Source organism: Miniopterus natalensis, chromosome 6 (assembly GCF_054644295.1).
Source record: "Miniopterus natalensis isolate mMinNat1 chromosome 6, mMinNat1.hap1, whole genome shotgun sequence".
Lineage (NCBI taxonomy): Eukaryota > Metazoa > Chordata > Mammalia > Chiroptera > Miniopteridae > Miniopterus > Miniopterus natalensis.
The window spans coordinates 70,977,560-71,001,818 of NC_142086.1; the positions used below are offsets into that span (position 1 = coordinate 70,977,560).

At 34.4% G+C, this 24,259-nt stretch overlaps 1 protein-coding gene across 1 annotated transcript in view; it reads left to right on the forward strand.

The window, feature by feature from the left end:
- Nucleotides 1–2,409: 2,409 nt before the first annotated feature.
- Nucleotides 2,410–24,259, forward strand: part of IFT80 (intraflagellar transport 80) — a 71,121-nt gene continuing 49,271 nt past the window's right edge. Inside the window, exons 1-4 of the mRNA XM_016215728.2 lie at nucleotides 2,410–2,674; nucleotides 10,619–10,729; nucleotides 12,233–12,301; nucleotides 22,215–22,324. Coding sequence (XP_016071214.2) covers nucleotides 12,274–12,301; nucleotides 22,215–22,324 — 138 coding nt within the window. The 5' untranslated portion in view covers nucleotides 2,410–2,674; nucleotides 10,619–10,729; nucleotides 12,233–12,273. The remainder of the gene's footprint in view (nucleotides 2,675–10,618; nucleotides 10,730–12,232; nucleotides 12,302–22,214; nucleotides 22,325–24,259) is intronic.

The following is a 24,259-nucleotide window of genomic DNA, read 5'->3' on the forward strand; positions in this document are numbered from 1 at the left end:
ACAGACCTTACTTTGATCATCTTACTAGAGTATTGTTAAAAATTTTGTCCTGTTTTGTATTCTACTTGGATAATGGTGTTTTTTCATTCCTTTAATGGTAGTTTAACTAAATTGTTTTTGAAATATTTGAGATCATGTGTTACAGGTAATTCTCCAAAGCAAACTATTTGCTCTAAATCTTACTTTCAAATTCTTATTGACATTTTTCTTAAGTACTGTACTTAAGTACATAAAAAAAAAAAAGTTTTTCTTTAGTCTAGTAGGATCTTAAAGAGAAGCTTTTTTTTAACCAAATAATTTCTTTGCTAGTGTGATGTAGTATGTTTTTAAATGAGTTCTGCTCTATTCCCTCATCCCCTCATACTCATGATAAAGTGGAGAACAAGCTGGAGAAATCTGAGTAGTCAGAGCTTTATTAGTTCATGTAGGAAGATGACAATTATAAATATTTTCTCAAATGCATGACCCTATATTATGTCAGCAAGACTTCCCAGCTATATGTCAGGAAGATATATAACTTCATTGTTATTTATAAGTGTGTCTAAAAGTATTATCTGCAGACCTTATTACAGGTCTATAAAGGGATCAGTACAGAAATTGAAAGTAAGAGGTAAAAAAATTTTTGTAGTAATTTGACTTTGGGAAACCATCATCAAATATAAGATCATTTTTCTAGTAATTCATTTTTATTTCATCTGACAAAATGATCTGTGACAGATTTGAAATCAAGAAAAATGTCTGCCTTCATCAGAGATAGAAAAGCACTGAATTAGACATTTGATCAAATCTTTTAAATTTATATTATCTTGTCTGATTGTTCTACCTTTTGAGTGATACAGTTCCTCTTATTTGTACGTAAGTCATTTTTACTCTTTTTTCAAAGTGTGCTGTCAGGTGTTCATGCCATTTACAATCATACCATATACAAGATTCATGCCATTTGCAAGATTTTGACTGTCCATTATCTGCTTTTGCCTTTCTTTTCAAGCTTGAAGAATAATAGTCTAATAACAATCTTTTTTAGACTTTCTTAATCTGGCAGTCTTCTCATTTCTCTCATAATTTTGGACCTGTTAGTTAGAAGATACGTTGTGCACATGTATATTTACAGCAATTTATATAAGGATAACCTTAATGTTTTATGTTTGTGTGTGTGTGCTTGTGTGTGCATTTTCTCCCTTGATAGGTTTTACCTAACATTCTCCCTTTCTAAAGGTCTTACCTAACATCATTTAGGCTATAGAAATTATATTGGAATAATTTTTTTCAGTAATGGTCTAGTGATGCCATCCTTTGGTTTAGATTATACTTTGAGTTCTGAGTATTGCAGTGCCACTTTATTACCTATTTATCTTAAGGCTCTTGTAATCTTTCTATAATTTCTTTTTGCCTTTTTGGTTACTTGCTTAATCTGTCATATTTTGAATAATATTAAAAAACCTTAGAGCATCCCAGAATAATTATGGCACATTGTCTCTTTTTCCTTGAAGTTTATTGAATGCTCAGATAAGTTAATAAAAAGCACTGATGAAGAAGTAAAAGGATTATACAATAACAACAAGAGAGCAAAGAACCCATCTAGGAATGATCTGGCAATAGAGAAATCCAGATGTAAACAAGAGAAAGCATCCCTGGTAAATGACAAACCGAAATGCCTTCTCTATATATACAATTCTCCTAGAGTAAGCAGCCCATTCTGATGGAGGAAGGGAGGGCAACTTGAGCATCTCAGTTTATAGAAATCCTGATAAATCAGAGATCAAAAAGATGAGTTAAACTAAGAATTTTAGGGTTCAGGTCTCATCCAGCACTATGCATTTTATAGGCATAGTAAATTGTAGTAGAACTGTTCCCTGAATTTAATGTCAATAAGCTAAGTAAGATTTTAGTTTTAGCTGTTAAGCTGTAGATTTTTTCCTAGGTAAATTGTTATTATAATGTATAATTTAAGAAGACATTTTTACTGTTATATTTCAATCTTCTTTTAACACTTGATTTTTAAAAACTCATCAAAATAATACATACTTATTCTAACTTAAATGAAAGATATATGCAAATAAAAAAGGTATACTTTCCTTTTCTCCCCACTTTCCCCCAGTAATTGAGTGTATATTCTTTCCTACCTTTTGATCTGTTAGATGCTTTGTGTGTCTTTTGGTCTTGTTTATGGAGTATTTTTAACACAATTTTAAAATTTTCAGGTAGTCAGACCTTTTCTCTCTCTCTCAGCAAATCTGGATTTTTTATCTTGCTTTCCATTCTTACAACTGTTTTGATTAGATGCTTATTTTCCTTTAAATAGAAAATATATGAAAGCCATAAAATGAAAACTACATTTAGAAGCTTGAAATGTTTGATCCTATTTTTATACTTGTCTTATAATCTGAATCTGGAAATTATTATTTAAAATTTAAGACTTGTGTTTTTTATGTCTCCTTAACATTGGTGACACATCAAGAATTAGTAAGCTGTGTGGGCTGGACTACTGCTGAAGAACTGTATTCATGCAGTGATGATCACCAAATAGTGAAGTGGAACTTGTTAACCAGTGAAACAAATCAAATAGTAAAGCTTCCTGATGATATTTACCCAATAGATCTTCACTGGTTTCCAAAAAGTTTAGGCACAAAGAAACAAACTCAAGCAGAAAGCTTTGTCCTTACAAGTTCTGATGGTAAGTTTTTAATGTTATATGCTCATCTTTGTATTTAAAAGGCATAATATATGAATATGACTTATGGTTTGAGTTGTTTTACAAAACTGATATTTGTGGATCTGCATACCTTCATCTACACATTTTGTCCGTTTTCTATGTAGTCAGTTGGTTTATGTATAAGCAGTAAAACTATTGTGATGGAAGAAAGTGAATTCAACTGATGTATAGTGGGATCGAATCTGAACCTTAGGCTTAATTTTTCTGTGCTCTCTTACTAGTTGTTAAGCTGTTACCAATTTTGGTTTCTAATTTCTTCAAGTTTAACTTTATGACATAACTACACTAAAAATAAGGACACAACACATACTCATTTAGTAAGCTATCTTTATTTTCTAGTACATGTTTATTTCTACTTACAGAGTTGGAGATTTATTTAATTTGACCATAGCTTTAGTATTGGTGAGTAAAAAGTATGATTTTCTACTTTTTAAGGGAATGTTTTCATTTTCTTAGAAATAATTTGAATTGTTTTATCTGTATGACACTTACCTCCTATGTCAATTAAGAATACATTCATCGAAAGTAACAGAAACTTACTTAGCTAACACTTATGCACAGATGGAGTTTTTTGGTTCACTTAGCTCCTAGGGATAGATCATTAAGCACAGCTACATCAGGCCCTGTTCTCACCATCTCTTATTTTTCTTCACATAGAGTATTTACTTTTTTTTTTTTTTTAATGTATCTTTATTGATTTTAGAGAGAGGAAGGGAGAGAGATAGAAACATCAATGATGAGAGAGTCACTGCCTCCTGCACGCCCCCCACTGGGGATGGAGCCCACAACCCAGGCATGTGCCCTGACCGGGAATCAAACCCCAATCGCCTGGATCCTAGGTCGACGCTCAACCACTGAGCCACGCCCGGCCGGTCTCACTATCTCTTGGATAGGCTCTCCCTACAAGGTGATGATGGCAGCCAGCAGCCCAAGTCTCATCCTGCTAGAAAAGAAATATCAGTAGAGAGAGTGCTTCTTCCTCAATATCTCTTACAGACAAATAGCAGAGAGGGTTCTGGGAGATCATGGGTCACTTGCCCATCATTGAGTGAGTCACTTTAGTCAGGGGAATGGGACACTCATTGAATGCAGCAGACCTCAGGCCACTGTGGGAAGGGAAATAATGGGAAGAGGGAGGGCTTTTGTAGCCAGAACGGGGAAGGGATGGTATGGCAGACAGCACAAGATGCCATGACTTTTACAGACAGAACTTCTGTTAATATTTTTTTAAGCTTGTGTTGTTTTTTTTTAAGTTTTATTTATTTTAGAAAGAGAGGAAGAGAGAGGGATAGACAGATAGAAACATTGACGAGAGAGAAACATTGATTGGCCGCCTCCTGCACCCTCCCCACTGGGAATCAAACTGGCAACCTCTTGGTTCATGGGTCAACGCTCAACCACTTAGCCCCACCCTCCAGGCTAACCTCGTGTTTCTTGATTAAATGAGATGTTGTTTGAGAGTATTGCTGTAGTGCCTTGCTATAGAAGACTGATTCAGAACCGCAGCAAGAATTTAGTTCATCTCAGATGATAACATGAAGCATTGACTTAAAAAACACCACCACCTTTTAATTTTGGTTTGCTTTCACATTTACAGAAAAGTTGCAAGAACTATGCAAGTAACCCTTGCACATCCTTTATCTAAATTCAGTAGTTAACATTTTGTTCTGTGCTCTTTATCATTAGCTTTATCCCCGCTCTCTCTCTGCACATCCCCACCACACGCACTTTTTTTCTGAAACATTTTCCAGTACTTTACAGACATGCCCTTTGACCATAAATACTTCAATGTAGTTCCTAAGAATAAGGATATTCTGTTATATGACCACAATACATTGATCAAAATCAGGAAATTTAACACTGATGCAATCCTGTTATCTACTGTTCATATTAAAATTTTAACAATTGTCCTAATAATGTCTTTTTATAAAAATTTGGTTTTTTAGGTACTAAATAACACATTGCTTTTATTATCTCTCTAGACTCCTTTAACCCGGAGCAACTCCTCAGTCTTTCTTTTCTAATCTTGACAGATTGAAGAATATAGGCCTGTTATTTTTATAGAAAGTCTCTCAATTTATGTTTGTTGGCTGTTTCCTTATGGTTAGATTTAGTTTACACTTTTTAGCATCAGTACTTTAAGGCATCAGATTGGGAGATTCATGACGCTGGTTTAACCCATTATTAGTGATGTTACTTTTGATTACTTCAAAAGGTGTGTTCACTAAATTAATCTACTGTAAAGTTACTGCTTTTCTCTTTTGATAAATAATTTGTGAAAGAATAATTTCAGACTATGTAAAAATATTCTCTTCCTCAGACTTCCTCCCACTATCTTAGCATATATTGATGATTCTTGGCTGAATCATTTATTATTAAGATGGTTGCTAAATGCTAATTTTTTAGAACTCCATAATTTCTTCCATATTGATTAGTTGGTATTCTACTGCAAGGAAGAGCCTCCTGTCTCCTGCCCATTTATTTATTTGTTTGCTTATGTCAGTTAGATTCATAGATTCTTAAGTATCTTGAGTATTTTATTTCTTGAGTATCCTGTTACCATTTCATTCATTCATTCATTCATTAATTCATTCATTCATTATTTATTTTAGAGAGGGATGAAGGCGGGGGAGAGAGAGAAACATTGATGTGAGAGAGATACATTTATTGGTTGCCTCCCACATGCGCTCCAACTGGGTATTGAACCCCCAACCTCCTGGTGCATGGGACAATGCTCAACCCACTGAGCCACACCAGCCAGGGCCTGTTACCATTATTTTAAAATTTTTTTGTTAAAATTGTCTCAGATTTGGCCAGTGGGAGTCCCATTAAGCCAGCTCAAATGTTACTTGTTTTTTATTGAGGGGAGGGTATGTTTCTTCATCATTTTTCCAGCACTTCTTTGCTGGCACAAGATGTTTTAGGCTCATCTTGAACTTTTCCAGTCTCAGCCCCCAAATCAGCTGTTTCTCTTGTTCTTTTTTTTGGGTGCTTAATGGTATTTAAAAACTAAGATGAGAGTGCTAGATGTGCTCATTTCAAAGGTGGCATATCATATATTTTCTTCGCATTTTCCTATTTAAACTCAATAGTATATGAGGATTGATTTTTATCTGGTGAATAATAAATAATTGGTTTTGATAATTTCTGTTGTCTGAGTGTTTCCCTAAATTATTAAGATTAATGATTACTTAACTAAAGAATAATTGCTTGGATCTTTATTTCACATTGGCTTTAGATAAAACACTTTCTGATAGGGGAAAAAAGTCTAAAGTAAAACATGCAAGATAAATTTGCAAGATTAAGTAAGAGAAAATACATTATGACTATCTTTAAGAAAATAGGATGTTTAATTTTATTTTTGAGTTAGCTATATAAAAAAACAAGATAACATGACACAAATAAGTGTGAGAAAAAAGGAAAACCAAAGTAGAGTAGTTGAGTACTTTCTTCTAGGCTAGGATGAGGACTGCTGGGATCTTGTGAAGGAGAGGGAAGGGACGATAGAGCAGAGAGGAGCAGTGGACGGGTAAGACGGAAAACAGCACCAGAAATGAAGAAGAAACGGTCCAGAAAAGAAGAAAGGGGGTGCCGTCAGGAGTTGGTCAAGGAGTTCCCCGCCAGATAAAGATCTGAGGTCATTTTATATATCAGTGCTATACTCTTTGTTAACCCAGGACTTAAAAGAAGTATACCTGTTATTCTGGTTAAAAAAAACACCTATATATCACGAGATCTACCCTCTTAACAAATTTTTAATTTTACCATGCTGTATAGTTAATGGTAAGACAATGTTGTACATCAGATCTCTAGGGCTTTTTCAGTTTGTGTGATGTTAATCCCATTCTTTAAAAAAAATATTTTCAAGATTTAATTCATTGTTCAAGAGATTTTTGTTTCTAGTTGCCACCATCTTTCTCCTCTTAAATTTTTTTTCCTCAACCCTGGCAGGAAAGATTACAGTTTTTGAGCTTGTTCATCACTCTTCCAGTGTTTCCTTTGTCTGACCCCCTCCCTCATCTGTGGTGTTAGTGGTAATGTTCCAGAAACATCCCTGGGTTTCAAGACAAGTCCTGAACATAAAGCAGACTCTTGCCAAGTGTTTTGTATCACCAATAATACTTCAATATTTTTACCTCTATTTGAATATTTTATGCAGTTGTATCCCACTTTTTAGAGGAGATATTTCTTTAACAATGTGTTAAAAGATTTACATTTTTAAAAGAATTGAATTATTTAAAATGCATTAGTGGAGTTGCTATGTAAAGGAATTCTGGTATAAAAATCTTTTGTAAAGCCAATAAACACTCCTTAAATTATATTTAGTGAAAGTTGATATTTTTATACCTTGCGTTTGGTATATTAAAATAATCACTATATTCTCTTATTAGTTAATAAGTCCATTTTAAAATCCCACTTTAAAAAGAATTTGTGTGTTTATTTCTTTTTATCAGAAGTTAGCTGTTACAGATCTCTTTGTGGCTTTTTGCCACCATTTGCCAAAACATTTCTGCTATTAAGTAGTCTGCAAAAGTGCTCATGGGCCCTTTTTTCCTAACACCCTATTCCAAGCCTTCTCACATTTCCATGGACATTTCTAACTTTAAAAAATGTGTTCCATATAACTTAAATCTACTTCTGTTCTTTTTTTTCTTTTTTTTAATAACATTTTTCTCTTTTTAGTTTATCTTTAATAACAAAAGATTAATTTTATGCCCCAGGATTTAAATATCCATGTTTCTTATCCAAATTATCCATTGTGTGTTTAATAAATCAATAGATGAATCATGTTGGTTATACTCTCTTCCCAACCCCAAACCCCTAGCAAGTAATTGGAAATAAATTAATTGATCTCTAGTTTTGGTCTTGCACTTTTAAAAAGTTATAGAAAACCTGGAGAGAGGAAGAATCAAAAGAGTTAAATGAATAATTATTGGCTTTTAAATATTTGATGTATGTTATTTTATATTTATGCTTTACTCTGGGTGTGCTATTCAAGCAATTTGTAATAATGAGCCAGTATACAAAGGCCAAAGATTTATTAAGTCCCAAATCTATACCAAGAGCTGACCTCCGTTGTCCCAGTGTATGTCTTCTGTGAGGTCATAGGATGCACAAATAATTTTAGCACTTATCAGAATGTCAGTATTTAGTATTTTATGACAGCAAATGTCACTGACCAAAATATATAAAATTCCTGAAATATGGAGTAGGTTGAGAGACAATTCCTGGGCCCTTCATTTCTAGTTCAAGAGTTACTTGGTTAATCTCTTTGGTGCTGGATTTATTCATTATAACCAACAGTTGTTTAGTATGTGGATATTCTGTGCTAGGCAATATGCTAACATTTAGTGAAACAGACCTGGGTAAAGTAAAAAACGACCACAGGATTAACTTTCCACTTACTATATGTCATCTTTACAGTTTCCTCTCTTGAGATTTCCCCCCCTTATATTTTCTCTGTAATTTTAAGTTAGTCTCATAAAGAATAGCACAGTTAAATTAAAAGAAATTGTTACATTGAAAAATGACCCAGAGGTAATTATAAAATTAAAAGGAAGGTACAGTATGGGGAAAAGTAAATGGTACTAGTGGTACTAGTGGGTGGTTGGATGAAAGAAAACAGTAGATCCTTGTTGAAGCACTAGAAAAGGAGGGAGAAAGATAGGAATGTCAAAGTAGTCCATTATATTTATTTATTTTTAGTTACTAGGTATGGTTACTGAATTGGTTAAATTTAACAAATGCTGATTATGTAAGAGCATATTGCAAATAAAAATATGACTAAGACTTGGCCCCCTTCCCTGAAATGAATCACAGTCTAATAAAAAATGCTATGACTGTGCTACAAATAATGTACATTGTGTGTGAAAAAGAGAGAAGGACTTTGTTGGTGGAAATGGGTAGGTGGTCAGTGAAAGAACCACAGGATGCTAGGTGTTAAAAGTTTTAAAGCCACCTGTATTAGAGTTCTCCGGAGAAATGTATTAAAGCCATCTTAGGCACCTGACTGAAATATATTTTTAATGAGTTGTTAGTATTAGGCCAATTTTGAAAGCCTTTAGTTAAAAGTGAATTGAAACAAAATAAATCCTCTGAGGCAAATTTTGGTTAGGCAGGCACATTATTCTTTTACTGCAAAAACAAAAATTATACATATATATATACACACATTTATATACATATTGATTTGGAGAAAGTTTCTAATTTCACTGTACTTAATTTATTACAATCTATGTATGGCTAGATTTCATGATCATTCAAAATCACACTGATCTTTTCTAGGATTCCTGTAGTACTTAACTCTTTGCACAGTTGATTTGTCCCCTTGACATCACTTACATACTTTCATTACATACTTTAAAGTTGTAGTTTTTCAACTTTTTTTCCTAGTACAGGGTGGGGCACAAGTAGGTTTACAGTTGTGAGTACATGAAACAGAGTTTATTCTTGTATTATTATTTATTAATTATTGTATTATTTCCATATGAACAGCTGTAAACCTACTTGTGCCCCAGCAGGTATATGTGAATTTTTTGAGGTGAACAACCAAAGTAGCCTGCTTTTTTGGGTCTACCTGGTGCCTGGTACAGTGTAAAACCATATAAAGCAAGTATTTTAAAACTTAGGATTATTAGTTGTTAAATTAACTAAACAAGGAGGCCATTAAACTGAGGTGACTAATGACATCGACCCATGTACACAGACCAAAATCTAAGCCTGTAAATGCCTCAATTTTACGTAATTGAAACCTAAGAACAACCAGTCACAAACAGCCAGCTAGGCTTTAAACTATAGTCAATAATTTTCTTACTTCGCTTCTGCCTTTTCTCTTTTTTTCTTCTTCATTGTTTGATTCAGAAACACATGTATTTACTGAATCTGATTATGCATCCATACAAAGTGTGGTTTTCCACCTTATGACCAGCCCATCATATTTTATTTTTTTCTGTGAAAGCATTTTTTGTTTTGTTTGTTTATTTATTTAAATATTGTTGAAAATATTACAGATGTCCCCTTTTTACCTCCATTGATCCCCTCCACCCTGTATCCACTCTACCCCCAGGCCTTCCCCAGACCAATGTCTGTGTCCATGGTTTATGCTTATAAATATATAAGTTCTTTGATTAATCCCTCCCTGCCCAGTACCTCCTCCCCACCTTCCCTCTGAGATCCCTCAGTCTGTTCCATGGTTCTATGTCTTTTATCCTTTGGCACAGCATGGAGGGAACTAGAAAGTATTATGCTAAGTAAAATAAGCCAGTGAGAGAAGACAAGTACCACATGATCTCACTTATATGTGGAATATAATAAACAAAATAAACTGATGAACAAAATGGATCCAGAGACATAGATGCCTTTTCTCTACCAAACCTCTCTCTGAGCTCCTGTCAGTGGAGTGCTCCTAACCACTTCTGGTTTGGTGCTGTTTGATTAGAATCAATTTTTGCTCAAATAAACTCTTAAAGTTTAAAAATATGCCTCAGTTTATCTTTAAAAACCATTTCACTATCTTGGTTCCTCTCCTCTATACCTTTTCCAGCTTTTTTATAGCCTATAAAAAAAATGCAAGACAGCAAAACTGCTTAAATAGAAGACTTTCTTGACATTTCTTTTGATCCCTTTGGCCATATCCCAGCAGAGTTTTATTGTCCCCCTGAATTACCATAGTATCATATACATATATTCTCTTGCACCAATTGTTTCAAGGTTTTGTAATTTTGTTTATGCCTCTTTTCCAATATATGTGTGTTCCTCAAAAGTAAGAATAATTATATTATTTGCCCTTTTGTCTTCAGTGCCTAGCACCATGCTAATTAGTCTAGTAGTAGGCAGTCAACAGATGTTTGTTGGTTGAATAAATTATTTTAATAAAATAGATTTCTCAAGTATAATTTCTTTTAGGTAAATTTCATCTGATTTCTAAGTTAGGAAGAGTGGAAAAAAGTGTAGAAGCTCACTGTGGTGCAGTACTTGCAGGAAGATGGAATTATGAAGGAACAGCATTGGTTACAGGTAAGTTGTCTGCAAAAATGACATTTTAAGTGAATTTTATAAGAAAAATTTCTAAAGGAACAAAGTATTTGCTTAGCAATAGTCTTTCACTGTCTAATAGTAAATAATTAGCACAGTATTGATCTAGACTGCCATATAATGTTATAATTCTGAATCATATGAGTTACTAGTTTTGTAATATGACTTATGGAGAATATTATGCCAAAAATGCTTTTGGAATGCTCAAGTAGAGAGTAAATAAAAGCGGTAATTTTTTAAAATTTTAAAATTAAAACTATTCTTATTTAACTTACCTTTACCCCCTTCCATCTCTCTCCCATCTCCTGTCCCACTGCAGGGATTCTCCTCTTCACCTACTGTATTATTTATTGTTTTGTAACAAATTACTCCAAGGTTAGTGACTTAAGATAATAAACATGTATCATCTCACAGTTTCTGTTGGACAGGGAACAGTTTAACTGGGTGGCTCTGTCCCAGAGTCGAGAAATTGGATGGGGCTGCAATCATGAAAGCTTGATTGGGGCTGAAGGATCTGCTTCCAAGACAGTTCACTCACTGGACCTTGGCAGATACCTTACTTCCTTACCACATGGCCTCTCCATAGGGCTGCTTGGGTGTTCTAACAACACTACAGCTGGCTTCTCCCCTAGTGAGTGGCCATGAGGGAACAAGATAGAAGCCACAATATATTTTATGACCCACCCTCAGAAGTTATACTCCAGCATTTCCACCACATTCTGTTAGGAGCAAGTCACTAAATATAGCCCCCACTGAAGGAGAGAGAAATTAAGCTCTACCTCTTAAAAGGAGGAATAATAAGAATTTGTGGATATGTTTTAAAATTACCACACCTATCCCCTGGGACTTCTATAGGACTTTTCTCAGTCAGTTGTCCCTTGCTTGTTTTTTCAACTTCTCCTTTTTCAGTGGTTTCTTTTTCAGCACATAAGAGTGTTCAGATATCATCCATCTTGAAAATTGAGAAGAAAGAAGTAAAAATCCTTCTGTTAACCAATAAGTTTCTCTAGCTACAACTTCCTCTTTCTTTTTAACCCTTGTAGGCAAACTGTTAAAAAATGTAGTCTACTGCTTCATCCATTCAGTCCCCAGCTCATTGGAATTTGACTGCAACTTTTCTTATTACACTGAAAGCACTTTTCTTACAATTCTAGGATGGAGATTTCAGCGAAAATGAAAGCATTATTTGAACAATACACTCATAAGTCTTCTGTTATTAAAGGAAAAAAATAAAAATTTTTGTCATGGAAGTTAGGCTACTCTGATAAAGTGTTTCAAAATAATTTCAATTAAATCATACAGTTATGAAGCACTGTCATTTTTTTTTACCTTTTTTTTTTTTTTTGAAGCACTGTCATTTAATTAGAGTAAATTTTGTCCAAATTTTAAATATGCATTAATATAGATATGGCTGATTGTTATATGTAAATTTAATGTTTAAATTTATTCTAGTGAAAAATATCAATTATCATTTTCTCTTTATAGTTGGAGAAGATGGACAAGTAAAAATCTGGTCAAAGACTGGAATGCTAAGATCAACTTTAGCTCAGCAAGGTATGTATTATAATCAATAAAAATGTCTTAACATTTTCCTTTAAAGACAGCCTAATATCATTTCTAAGACTGATTTTGGTCATTTTCAAAACCTGAAATGTCTTATTTCTATTTAGATTTTTTCCTGTTGCTTTCCATGTTGCCTGATAGATCATGGTACCTGTGTTATTCAAGCCAAGAAATATATGAAATACTCAAGGGCTTTTTCTTTGTTAGTGAATCTGTACAAATACAGTTATGGGCTAATGATTCTTTTTAAATAATTCTGAAGCATTATGAACATATCCTATCTAGAATAGGATTTGGTATCTAGTTAAGTAAATAATAGTAATAGAAAACATTGAGTATCTCCTGACTTAAAAAGTCCCAATAACTTCATAATATTAGCACCCTTTCTAAATTATATTTTACCTTTGATGTCTATACTAATGGAGGGGAGCAGACACCCTGATGATCCAAAACTTGTTAAGTTACAACTCCTTAGAACAGCGCCTCAGTGTTCCATGTTACTTGGGAAGAAATACCCATAAAGTCAGTCTATAAAGTAGTCATTCCTGTTGGAATTTAGATTACATAAGATTTTCTTCTGTGTGGCAGATTTATTTTCCTAGTTACATTTACCTAGGAACAATAAAGCAGTTTTAATGTTGACCTGAGAATTTATCCGCTGATCTTCAGAAACAGGTTGCCAAAAGGCTGCTTGCACACTGTCTTTCAGATTATATGATAAAGTCATATTGTGAAACATTTCCATTAATTGACTTCCAAAAATTGCCAGATTTCATTTTTTAAGTTGTTTATTCTTAGGATAATGTTAAAATAGTTACATTTCCTTAGCTACACATTAACCAAATGTTAGCAAAGGAACCAGAAGTACTAATTAGCACTTATTTCCTGAGGTTAAATCTTTGCTACAGATAATCTCCAAGTTGAATATTTATCCATGAGTAGAAGCATTTTTGTTAGAAAAAATTGTCAATTTATTGTTACTTTAGTAATAAAATGTACCTTTAGAAAATAAATTTTTGCCTCGCCCAGGTGGCTCAGCCGTTGAGCATCACCTAGGATCCAGAAGATCGCCGTCCGATTCCCGGTCAGGGCACATGCCTGGGTTGTGGGATTGATCCCTAGTAGGGGCCGTGCAGGAGGCAGCCAATCAGTGGCTCTCTCATCATTGATGTTTCTCTCTCTCTCTCTCTCTCTCTCTCTCTCCCTCTCCCTTCCTCTCTCTGAAATCAATAGAGACAAATTTAAAATAAATAAATAAATAATAAATTTTATTTTAGTCTTCTAGTGGGCCTGGGGATTTACTTTTGGCTTTATAATTTTTGTTAGGGCTAATTATTTGGCATTCTTACTTTATGATGTCTGATTTATGTGCAACTGACAGAATTCTTCTAAAGATCACTGCCCCCTTGGAGGTGGGGCTACAGTTCTTTTTAGTGTTTTGCTGCTGCTGAGACATATCCTTTTTTCCTTTCTTTTCTCTTTTACTAAATTTTTGTCTACAGAAGACACAGATCTTCAGAGAAATTCTGAAAGCTTATATCACCGCCCACTATATATGAATTCTTGCCTAAATTGTTCATTAGTGCCTGCCTAAAGCTCCTTCAGTTTTCTTAAATTCTTTACAGACATCTCCTTTCCTTTTACTACCCTTGCATCCACCATTTTGAACTTTCCAACCTCTAAAGTTGAAACTTACAATAAGGTGTTTAATATAAACATTGTTAATCATAGAGGGTAGGTGACAATACTATAGTTTACCTGTATAATGGGTCTGGAAACCAAATTGCTACTTATTTTACTTTTACTGAGAAAATGCATTTAGGGTTCCCAAATTCACAAGGGCAGTTAGAAGCACAGTATGTTCCTAAATTAAAGACTATAAATCAGAGATCACAAACAGGTGGCCTTTGGGCTGAATCTTGCCCACTAGCATGGTATAGACCCAGTATTAAAAATCAGGACATTTCACATAACAAATTTGGATTTCTGGTGTCTTGAAAAATTGGAAGATCTGGCAACATTAGGCCTGCTTTTCAGGATGAATACAATCAGCTGGAGTTCAGTAGTCGCTGCTCCATTTTTAGTTGGATTTTAAACTCTTCTTATTTTTCTTACACTCTACTCACTTCACTCATTTTTGTTACATGGGAAAAAAACATAAATCTGAAGGTATGTGAGTTTGCAACTCCTGCTTTCAGTAATAAGTGATCATAAAATTTTGGTTGTTAATATGTATCTTGCAGGGAGCACTTAAATCTTTTTATTTTATTTTAAAGTCTTACTTTCTAATAGATATATATTCACATGCTTCAGAATTTAAAGCATATAAAAAGGTATAAAGTTACCTTTTAAATACTATTTCTGTCTCTCATATTACCCCTATTGTGTAGCCACATTCCCAGAAGGAACTCGTGTGACTTTTTCTTGTGTAGCAAATGTGTTTTTATATATTCCTTTTCTCTCTCTTATAAACAAGTGGTTGCATATTGTATATACTACAATATGCTCTTTGGTTGTTTTTACTTGAGTCATGAACTATCTTGGAGACAGTTCTATATCAGTAAATAAAAATATTCAAGTTTTTTTCCAAAGTGAATGTACTCTTTTATATTACTGCTAGAAATATATGAAGATTCCAATTTCTCCACATTCTCAACACTTGTTATTGGTTCTTTTTTATCATAATCATCCTAGTGAATGTAAAGTGGTAGCTCATTGTAATTTTGATTTGCATTTCCCTAATGATATTGAGCATCTTTTTATGTGCTTATTGACTATTTGTAGATCTTCTTTGGAGAAATGTCTATTGAAATCTTTTGTGAACTTTTTAATTGGGTTGTCTTTTTATTTTTGAGTTGTAAGAGTTCATTATATATTCTAGTTAATAGAGTTATTGGATATATGAACTGCGCCTATTTTGCTAATCCATTCTGTGAGTTTTCTTTTCACTTTATCTTTTAAAACACAATTAAAAAAAAAAAAATCTTTATTGATTTCAGAGAGAGGAAGGGAGAGGGAGAGGGAAAGTTGAAACATCAGTGATGAGAGAGTCATTGACCGGCTGCCTCCTACACGCCCCCAACTGGGGGTCGAGGCTGCAACCCGGGCATGTGCCCTGACCGGGAATCGAACCTTGATCTCCTGGATCCTAGGTCGATGCTCAACCACTGAGCCACGCCTGGCTGGGCAAAACACAAAAGTTTTGAAGAATTTTGATTTATCCATTTTTTTCCTTAATTGCTTCTACTTTTGGTGTCACATCTATGAAACCACTGCCTAATACAAAGTCATAAAGATTTAACCTATATTTTCTTCTAAGAGTTTTATAGTTTTAGTGCTTTCGTTTAGGTCTGTGATCCATTTTGAGTTACTATTTATGTATGGTGTTTATTTTGGAGAGGGATGAGTTGTTCTTTCTTTTCTTCCTCCCAACTATGTGGGTAAATAGGATTCTTTTAAGAGGCTAAAAGATAGTTTTATTGTATATTTATGTCACATAATGGTATTTCCCATCAACATTTCAGATAACTATAATTTTCTTAATATCAAATTTCTGTGAAAGAGCAGATCATTTTTATCCTATTTGAATTCTATTTATTCTTTCCAACTTCAAGGTTTATGTTAATTATAAGATTAAAGTGCAAGATTAAATTACATAGATTTTCTTATTTTAGTTAACCTACTGGTATTTCAACTGAGTAATCCGATAGCTTTTTCTAGATTAAGGATTACAAATTTATCTTAGAACTATGCATCTAATTTTTGAGTTTTTGATCATTGGTGCCACCCACACTTTCCTAATAAGGCACAGACTTTTCCTGTTTTATCTCTGGGGAAAATCATTAGAGAAGTTGAGTTATAATGACATTAACCTCAAAGGAAAAAACCCTGGTTATTTATAAAGTTTGTTTGATTTATTAGAAACTACAAGTTTTGAGTGTGATTATAAATCTGAACTACTGTAAGCTGGATGCTGAAGGCTCAAGTAAGAAGGTCAAGTTGGGTGAGGGTGGTGGAATCCTGCCTCCTTTGAGGAGCAAAACTGTAAATTTTGGCACAAAATGAAATAAAATAAGCCTCAATTATTGTAAAACTTGGAATTCAGTAAACAATGCTGAAAGCATACTTGTGATTTTTACTACATGTTTACATTAATTATACTTACTCCTTGATGAGTAGAAATTAATTCTGAATTCATTTCTTGATGATTGGAACCAGATATACAAATGGAAAAAGTCACAGATGTTACCTTCTCCTCTGATACAAAGAAGGATTAATCCCAAGTTTTTTGGGGGAAAATGTGACTTAGTTTAAAAATGATTCTTACCAGTACCTTTGATGCATTGTTGTTTTTTATTAGAGAAAAATAACGTGTAGGCCAGGGATAATTATTCTTATGCTATGTTATATATTTTAATTATAGGTTAAAATTGGAATAGAGTACTACAAACCTTTTTTACACTATATTCAAATGGAAGAAGAGAATGACAATTATGAAACCTGTTCATAATGAATTTAGTAAAGGAAGTAAACTGGAACTGTAAATAACTATAATACAAGACCAAATGTACTCATTGCTATAAGGTGCTGGGAGGACAGGGGAGGCAGAGATTAGCACTTGTTGGGGACAAAGTATCAGAAAAGCTTCCTGGCAAATATTGCAGCAGCTTTTGACTGGGCTTTGAAGAATGAAGAAATTAGGTTAGGAAAAGGGCTTGTTGGCAATGGCTTGTTTCTGCAGAGGAAGTTAGTTGATCAGAGGTAGAGAGCTGGGCTGCTTAAGACATGAAGGTCAGGTGAGGGAGAGCATACCCTTTGGGCCAAGGAATAGGCGGTGTGAGGCACTGCCAGAGGGACCAAGACACTGATGGTCTCAGATGCTAAATGCAGGGGTTTGAAGTTTATTCCATAAGCCTTTTATTCCAAAACCTTTTAAAAAATTGAGCAGGGGAGTAAGAGAGAAGGAATGTCATCTAGGAAAATTACCTCAGTGGTAATATGTAGGATAAATTAGAGGAGATAGAGGTTAAATGGGGGTAGCCAGTAAGGAGGTTACTGACATGTTCCATGCTAGTGTGGATTAAGATTTGAACAAAGGCAGTGCTGATAGTAGTTGAAAAACATGAATAGTTCTTCATGGTTGAGAGGAATGGATACTCTATAAGGTAAAGAATTCAGAGGAAAGAATAAATGAGGGGATATGTGTGGAGGGATGATAGCTTTGAATATGTAGAGTTTGAAGTTCTGACACGTCTTTGGGGCAAGTGGAAATATTGTTAGAGCTCAAAGGTAAAGGCTGAAATATTAATGTGAGAGTCAGTTACAGAAAGGTGAAAGGTGAAGCTATGGGGGAAGTTGAGTTCCTCAAGGGAGAGGTGGCTGATGGAAATTAAAGAAACAAATGCCTTCATTTAAACTTTTTCTCTGTACTGACCCAGTGACATACATAACCAAAAAGTTCCTTTTTTAATGTAATAAATCACAATTACCTGTTGTTAGTACATTTCCCTAGAAGTAGAATGAAGGGAAACAATTCTTGGTTTTTGAATTTTTAATGTTTGGTAACAAAAAAGGTTGAGTACCTACTACCATGAACAACACAATAAACAAATGGTTGCTTATTGCATTACAAAGTAATTTCTAGTAGTAGTCACTAACAGTGCTTATATAGTGCCAGACCCTGCTCTCTGCACTTTCCTTATATTCATTCATTGGAGACCTAGATTGCATTCAAGGCAAAGGTAGCTAATGCTTTATTATAATAGTGAAGTGTTTATTTCAAAAGCATTCTTGAAAACATTAAAAACCAACATTTTTAGGGGATACCTTTTAGTATGAATGTGAAAAACATGGTATATTTGACCATGTACTTCCTTAAAACAATTGAAATACATTTTTGTCTCCTCTTCTGTGGTTTAAAATGCCTTCAACAGGTTGAAAGAATTTAGATAATTTGTTTTACAGAGAGATAAGGGTCTGACATTTAACACAACCCCAGGTGCATGTGGTTTCTTAAAAAATGTCAAAAAGGTCACATGATCTTATTGTACAAAGTCAGAAAAACAAGCTCTTTTTGAATGTTTTAACTGAAATGGAACATAAATAAAAATTCCCAATGTAAAAAGCAATAAATTACTTACAAAACTATTTTTGTTTTTTTGTCTATTTTTTGTTAATGATGAAATTAAAAACATCTTATTACATAATTTGCTAAACTTTTTGTTTTAAAGTTATTCATTCTGAAAGGCTAAATTTGTTATTTCCATGCTATGCAAAGTGAAGCGTAGCACTAGGAATAATTCAGTGCTTTAATAAGTATGCTTTTTAAAGCATTTGAGATATTATAGATCGGTTTCAAATGCTAATGGTTTGGATTTCATCATAATTTCTTTCTGAAGGTAATTCAGCCACTTTCAATAATGATCTTTATTAGAACCACCCAAATTGGAAGTTGTACAGCAATGTGTAGTACAGCTTCTTTTGGAAAAGAAAGCATTCATATAAGTTCCACACTTAATATTTTATTATAAGCATAAAGGATGAGTATACTGAAGACATCTCTTAGTTCTTGATGCTTTATCCATTTTGAATATTGATGGTTGGGAAGATTGAACTAATGAGATGTGGCTATTAATCTTATTTAAGGTTATTTGTCATAAATGGCTCCCTATTTGCTTTTTGATTGAAAGAATGTGGTTAAAAAATTACGTTATAACAAAGGAATTACTTTTCTCCATAAGCTTATTTTTTTTAAAAACCATAGTTATTATATCTGTTTCTTTAAAATTATTATTGTTTAAAATATTGTTTTATAAACAGGAAATGAATTATCTTCATGTCCCCAAAGGGAAAACAAGTATTCTGAAAATCTATAAGGTTTACAAACAAGGAAATGGTGACACAGCTGACTTAATGGGCCACAAATTCAGTGTTAAAGAGCATAAGAGCGTCCCTAGCTCCTCATTCTATACCTCAACCGGGCCTTTACCACAACTAAAAAACTAGTCACATCCTATAGAACTCAGTGGGAGTTGTATTTACTGAATTATTTTCTTGGGGATAAATGTTTGTCATTGTTTAGTAGACACTCCAGGAAACTGTAATTTTACTGAGTGCATTCATGAAGATATCATAATCTATAATTAAAATATATTAATTTATTTTTTACACAATAACTACAACTGTAATAATGGAAATAAAGAAGGCACTTATAATTCCATCACCTTGTCAAATAGGCTTTCCTCCCCTGTTCCCTTCCAATCCTCACCCAAGAATCACATCTGAGATATGTGAAATTTTTGTTTATATTTCTTGGGGGGTTTATTAGAGTTGAACTCTGTTCATCTGGAGATCTACTTTTGAAGCCCAGGTCAGCTCCTGGCTACTCCCAGAGAATATTCCAAGAAAATGTACTTACCAAGTACAGAAAAAGGAAGAGTGCCCTCTGAGGTTGGCCATCTCATTGGCCATTATAGGTTTCTCTGATAACAGAACAATCCTAGATGTCATTGACTGAACAGGATAGTTAGACCCAATATAATGTCTAACCTAAACCATGGAAGGCATGCTTCAGGAGTTTTTTGGATTAGAGTAGACTTTCTAAGTCTTGTATACCACTGAGACTTGCTCACAGTTGTGTTCCGGTTGGGAAAAAAATGGTACAAAAGAGTAGGGTGCCACCTGAACACAAGTTTTTATCTTACTGAAATTTTACTCCCTGTTGATTCTTGATTACTTCCTGTTGATTAGCATTAGTTGGATTTACCATTTAAATAAATAATTAAATCATATTGGTTGACCATAGTTCCTCAGATTCACATTTCATGTTTTACTAAGAATGTAAATTCTTGAAAGATTTATTCATTGACTCTCAGAAAGTCAATTGCTGCAATAGTCTGACATAGGTATCCTAGACAGCTTTTAAAAGCTTGGTTTTTATATATACATATATAGAACTGGGTTAATATTTCATAGATTAATTTTATAACCCGATTCACTTTCCTAATGAATAGGTAACTTGGTCAGACAGTGGAGTTTAGATATTTAATGCGTTCAATAGATATACTTATTTTTTTAAAAACTAGGCTCACATAAAATATAGCCTTCCAGAAGATATTGGGCAATCTAGAAAGTAATTGAATTAGAAAATACCATCCCTAAGTTCCTATTCTAGGACTTTGAAAACAGTATGAAATTTAGTGTAGTTTATAGTATTGTTATCAGGGGAACTGGAGTTCTTGGGGTGCTGTGAGAAAAAGAATTTCCTCAGGCCTCCACAGAAGGATGGGGTTTTGTAGAAAGCTTTATTGATGATGTAAAATTAAGGATTTTCCCCTCCGAGTTCCTATCTCCATCTGTCCATGGAGAAAGTCCAATCTTGTCTTCAGCAGGGCCAGGATTAAGGCCACTGCCTAGAGTTTCTTTTCCATATTAAAGTCCAGTCCAGTACAGCATCTAGCTGGCTTAGCTTGTGTTCCCAGCTGCAGTCCATTCTATGTGAGGTCTGCATGGCCATGGGCCACGCACCATGCAGTTGCTTAAAGCCATGTGGCTGTGGAGAGAGAACAGGAGAATGCATGAGTGAGTGCGGGTCGTGGAACAAGTAGAGAGAGAACTCTTTGGGGATTTTAACTTCTAAGATTTTGCTTGCTTGCAATGGCTCCACCTTCCTAGCCAGTGATCTTTTACCCAGGCTAGATTGACAGGCAAGTACCTTCCCTGTGTCACCCAGACTTCACTGTGCATGTGCCCTTCACCTTTGTTTGGTCCCTTTCCCCAGTGATCTGCAGGGAATGGACGGACCGGTGTTTTCCTGAGGAGCATGAAGTGTAGCTTCCTAGTAAAGCTGCCCAGATGACCATGCTTTTAATGTCTGGCCTCCCTTTGCTTTCTTCCTTTGTTAATATTAATAAACTAGTTAATTATGATGATAACAATATGATAGGTAACTCAAACTTGTACCTTTCCCCTGGAAGTGGAGTCAACTTTGTCGTGGTTGTAGGATATTTGCATCCTTCTTAGCCTAGCTTTCAGGCTAAAACCACACTTAATTGATAGCAAGACTTTCCCTAATCTGATATTTAATTTGCCATTTGTGAATTCATAGATGGGAGAGCTAGGTCATTTTGGAGTTGGGTGATTCCTGTTCATTAGACTACTACTTTTTTTTTTTTTAACTTTTTATAATTTTTATTTTTGTTTAAAGTGTTACAAATGTCCCTTTTTCTCTCCAATGACCCATTCCCCCCCATTCCTTCCCACTCCCCAGTCACTCTCCCCACCATTGTCCGTGTCCTTGGGTTGTGTATATATGCACATAAATTCTTTGGTCACTCTCTCCCCCTCCATCCCCCCACCCCCCTCCATCCCTCTGACATTTGGTCAGTCTCAACTATAGACTACTTCTTAAGCAGCAAGTGAGGGGAAGTTCTGTTGCCTGTAGCAGCATCAGAAATGGGAATTATCTATAAGGTGAGTATACCACGTATATTTTTGTGTGGAAAATTTAAACCAATGTATGCATTGAGTCAGTTTAAACTGATGGCTATGGATGATGGGAAATGATACTTGTTATATACCTCTTTATATCTTAAAATAGTGTAGTGTACTTATTTTTTGTATTTCAATAGCACAATATCTTGAATTCCTAAAAACTTCCATCTTTTCTCAGCAAGATCAAAAGTAGCTAAATATATAGTTTGTCAGTTGTCAAAGGAGATTTTCAATGGTCAACATTAATCCAGTCTGAATTTCAATATGAGGCTATACTCCAGTTTGAAAGGGCTTTTGAATTAAGAGGAAACAAAATGACACCCTAGGTTACTTTTTTGATCCTCTTAACAATCTCCCTCTTTATAAGGCATGATAATTAAAGTTTATCAGGTTTTTTTCCTCCTTTTTACAGGAACACCAGTGTATTCAGTAGCATGGGACCCTGATTCAGAAAAGGTTCTTTACACAGCAGGCAAGCAGCTGATCATTAAACCTCTTCAACCAAATGCTAAAGTTTTACAGGTACTTCTCAGGCTTTTGTAAGTTGTTATCAGGATTTGCCAGACTGCTACGTGAGAGGTCACTTTCTTAGGAGTCCCTTTGTTCTGGGTGGTCTTTTTACAGTCTGAGGCTTTTGAGTGTGTGGTTTTATCAGCCTTTATTCTAGAACAGGGAATACCTGGTTATGTTTCCAACAAGGTTCACTTCCTTCTTATTCCAACTCACATTATACCAGTAAATCATAAATGTGGTTTGAATTACTAAATTGTCACATGATTTGGCACAATTGGTACCTTTGACTTTAGCAGTGTCAGCCTCAAATGTATAGATTTGAGACAAAACAGGATGAAATCATAAAACTTTAAAAGCTTGTTTAGACTGTGTTTTTTATTACCATTACTGTCATCTTCCTCCTTCTTGTCTGTTCAATACACTTGAAGTTTCTCTAAGACTCTAGCAGCCTTTTAGTATTTTGGGGATGGAGGGGGAAGCAATGTAGAACAATTTAGAAAAATTTGATGTATATAATTTTACCCATTATTTTGAAGCAAAACAATGGTGGCAGTTAAAACAGGTCAGCATAGTACAAATTAATGGAAAACCTTTAAGCCTATGTCCAGGATTTTGATGTTTGATTCCAGTGTTAAAAGGAAGAATCCTTTTCTTCTTATGTTGATAATGACACAGTCTAGTGTGATGAACAAGAATATAGGCTTTGGAGTTGGTCACTTGGGTTCAAGTGCAACTTATAAAATACCTTTGAGCCTCAACTCTTATCTCAGTTGCGATGCTCATACCTACTTGATAGGATTTTTGTGAGGATTAAATGAGTTAAATTATAAAGTGCATAGGACAGAAAGTACATATAAGAAGCATATTGAATCCATGCAATAAGTATTCAATATAGAAGAGTTGTTATTGATGTTATTATGCATTATTAAGTTATTTCTACCTTTTAGTCAGTTCCTAATAAATTAGAGCCCAGGAGGTCAGAGAAAAGATGTAGAATGACTAGCCTGGGTTAAAGGATTTAGTGCTGGAGATTGATCTGCTACAGCAGATAGAAAGGTGTTTTAAGAAGCATCCAATTTAATAGTTGAGTAAATACAGATTTGAGGAAGTAAGGAGATGGAAATGACTTTGAGGTTTCATATTAGTAACTTGTTTGTAAATTATGCTACATATATCATATAGTCAGCATGCATTTCCATTTTTACTGCATGCAGAGCTGTCTGCTAAGAACTGTGGGACAAAGAAGAAAGAGAAGATACAAGTCCTTGCTCTTAGGCAACTAAGGAAAAGAATTTAGACAAAAGGAAGAAGCTGGAAAAGAGTACTAGTTCTGACTGCCTTTAGTCAAAGTTCGTCCTTACCACTTACACTCAGAAAAGCTGCTATGAAATCAGAGAGCAAAAACAGGCAAGATGAGTCTTTTAGTTTATAATTATGTGGCTTGTTGAGATACCTATAATTAGGTTTCTATGAATGAAACTCAGGAAGATACTTATATCACCATTGATAAATTAAATTATAATGTAGTGGTCCCATAGAACCTTTGAGCCAGGAGGTAGTGAGGGAAGGAAAAGTTTCGAGTGCTAAAGTTCAGCTAGAGTAGAGGAAGAGTTAAAGTAGTGCAAATTTTCTATTCCTTTTGAAAAACTAAGGCTGTGGCAATTCTCCTTGGGCATAAATATGTACTCAAATTTGGATTGTCCACAGAAAAGAGTGCTTAATTAATTCTTGCTTGTAGAATACAGCTCAAAAGTATGTATCTCATTTCCCAAAAAAGCTTTAGGGACTCTTGTAGAGACCCAGAACTTGGTGTTATAGTGAGGAGACATTTTTTGTTAATTCAATTAGTGAAAATGCAGTGCATACCTACTATGTACCAGGTACTATGCTAGCTGTGAGATATTCAGAATGAAACAGAACAATTTTTGGCATCAAGGAGCTTGT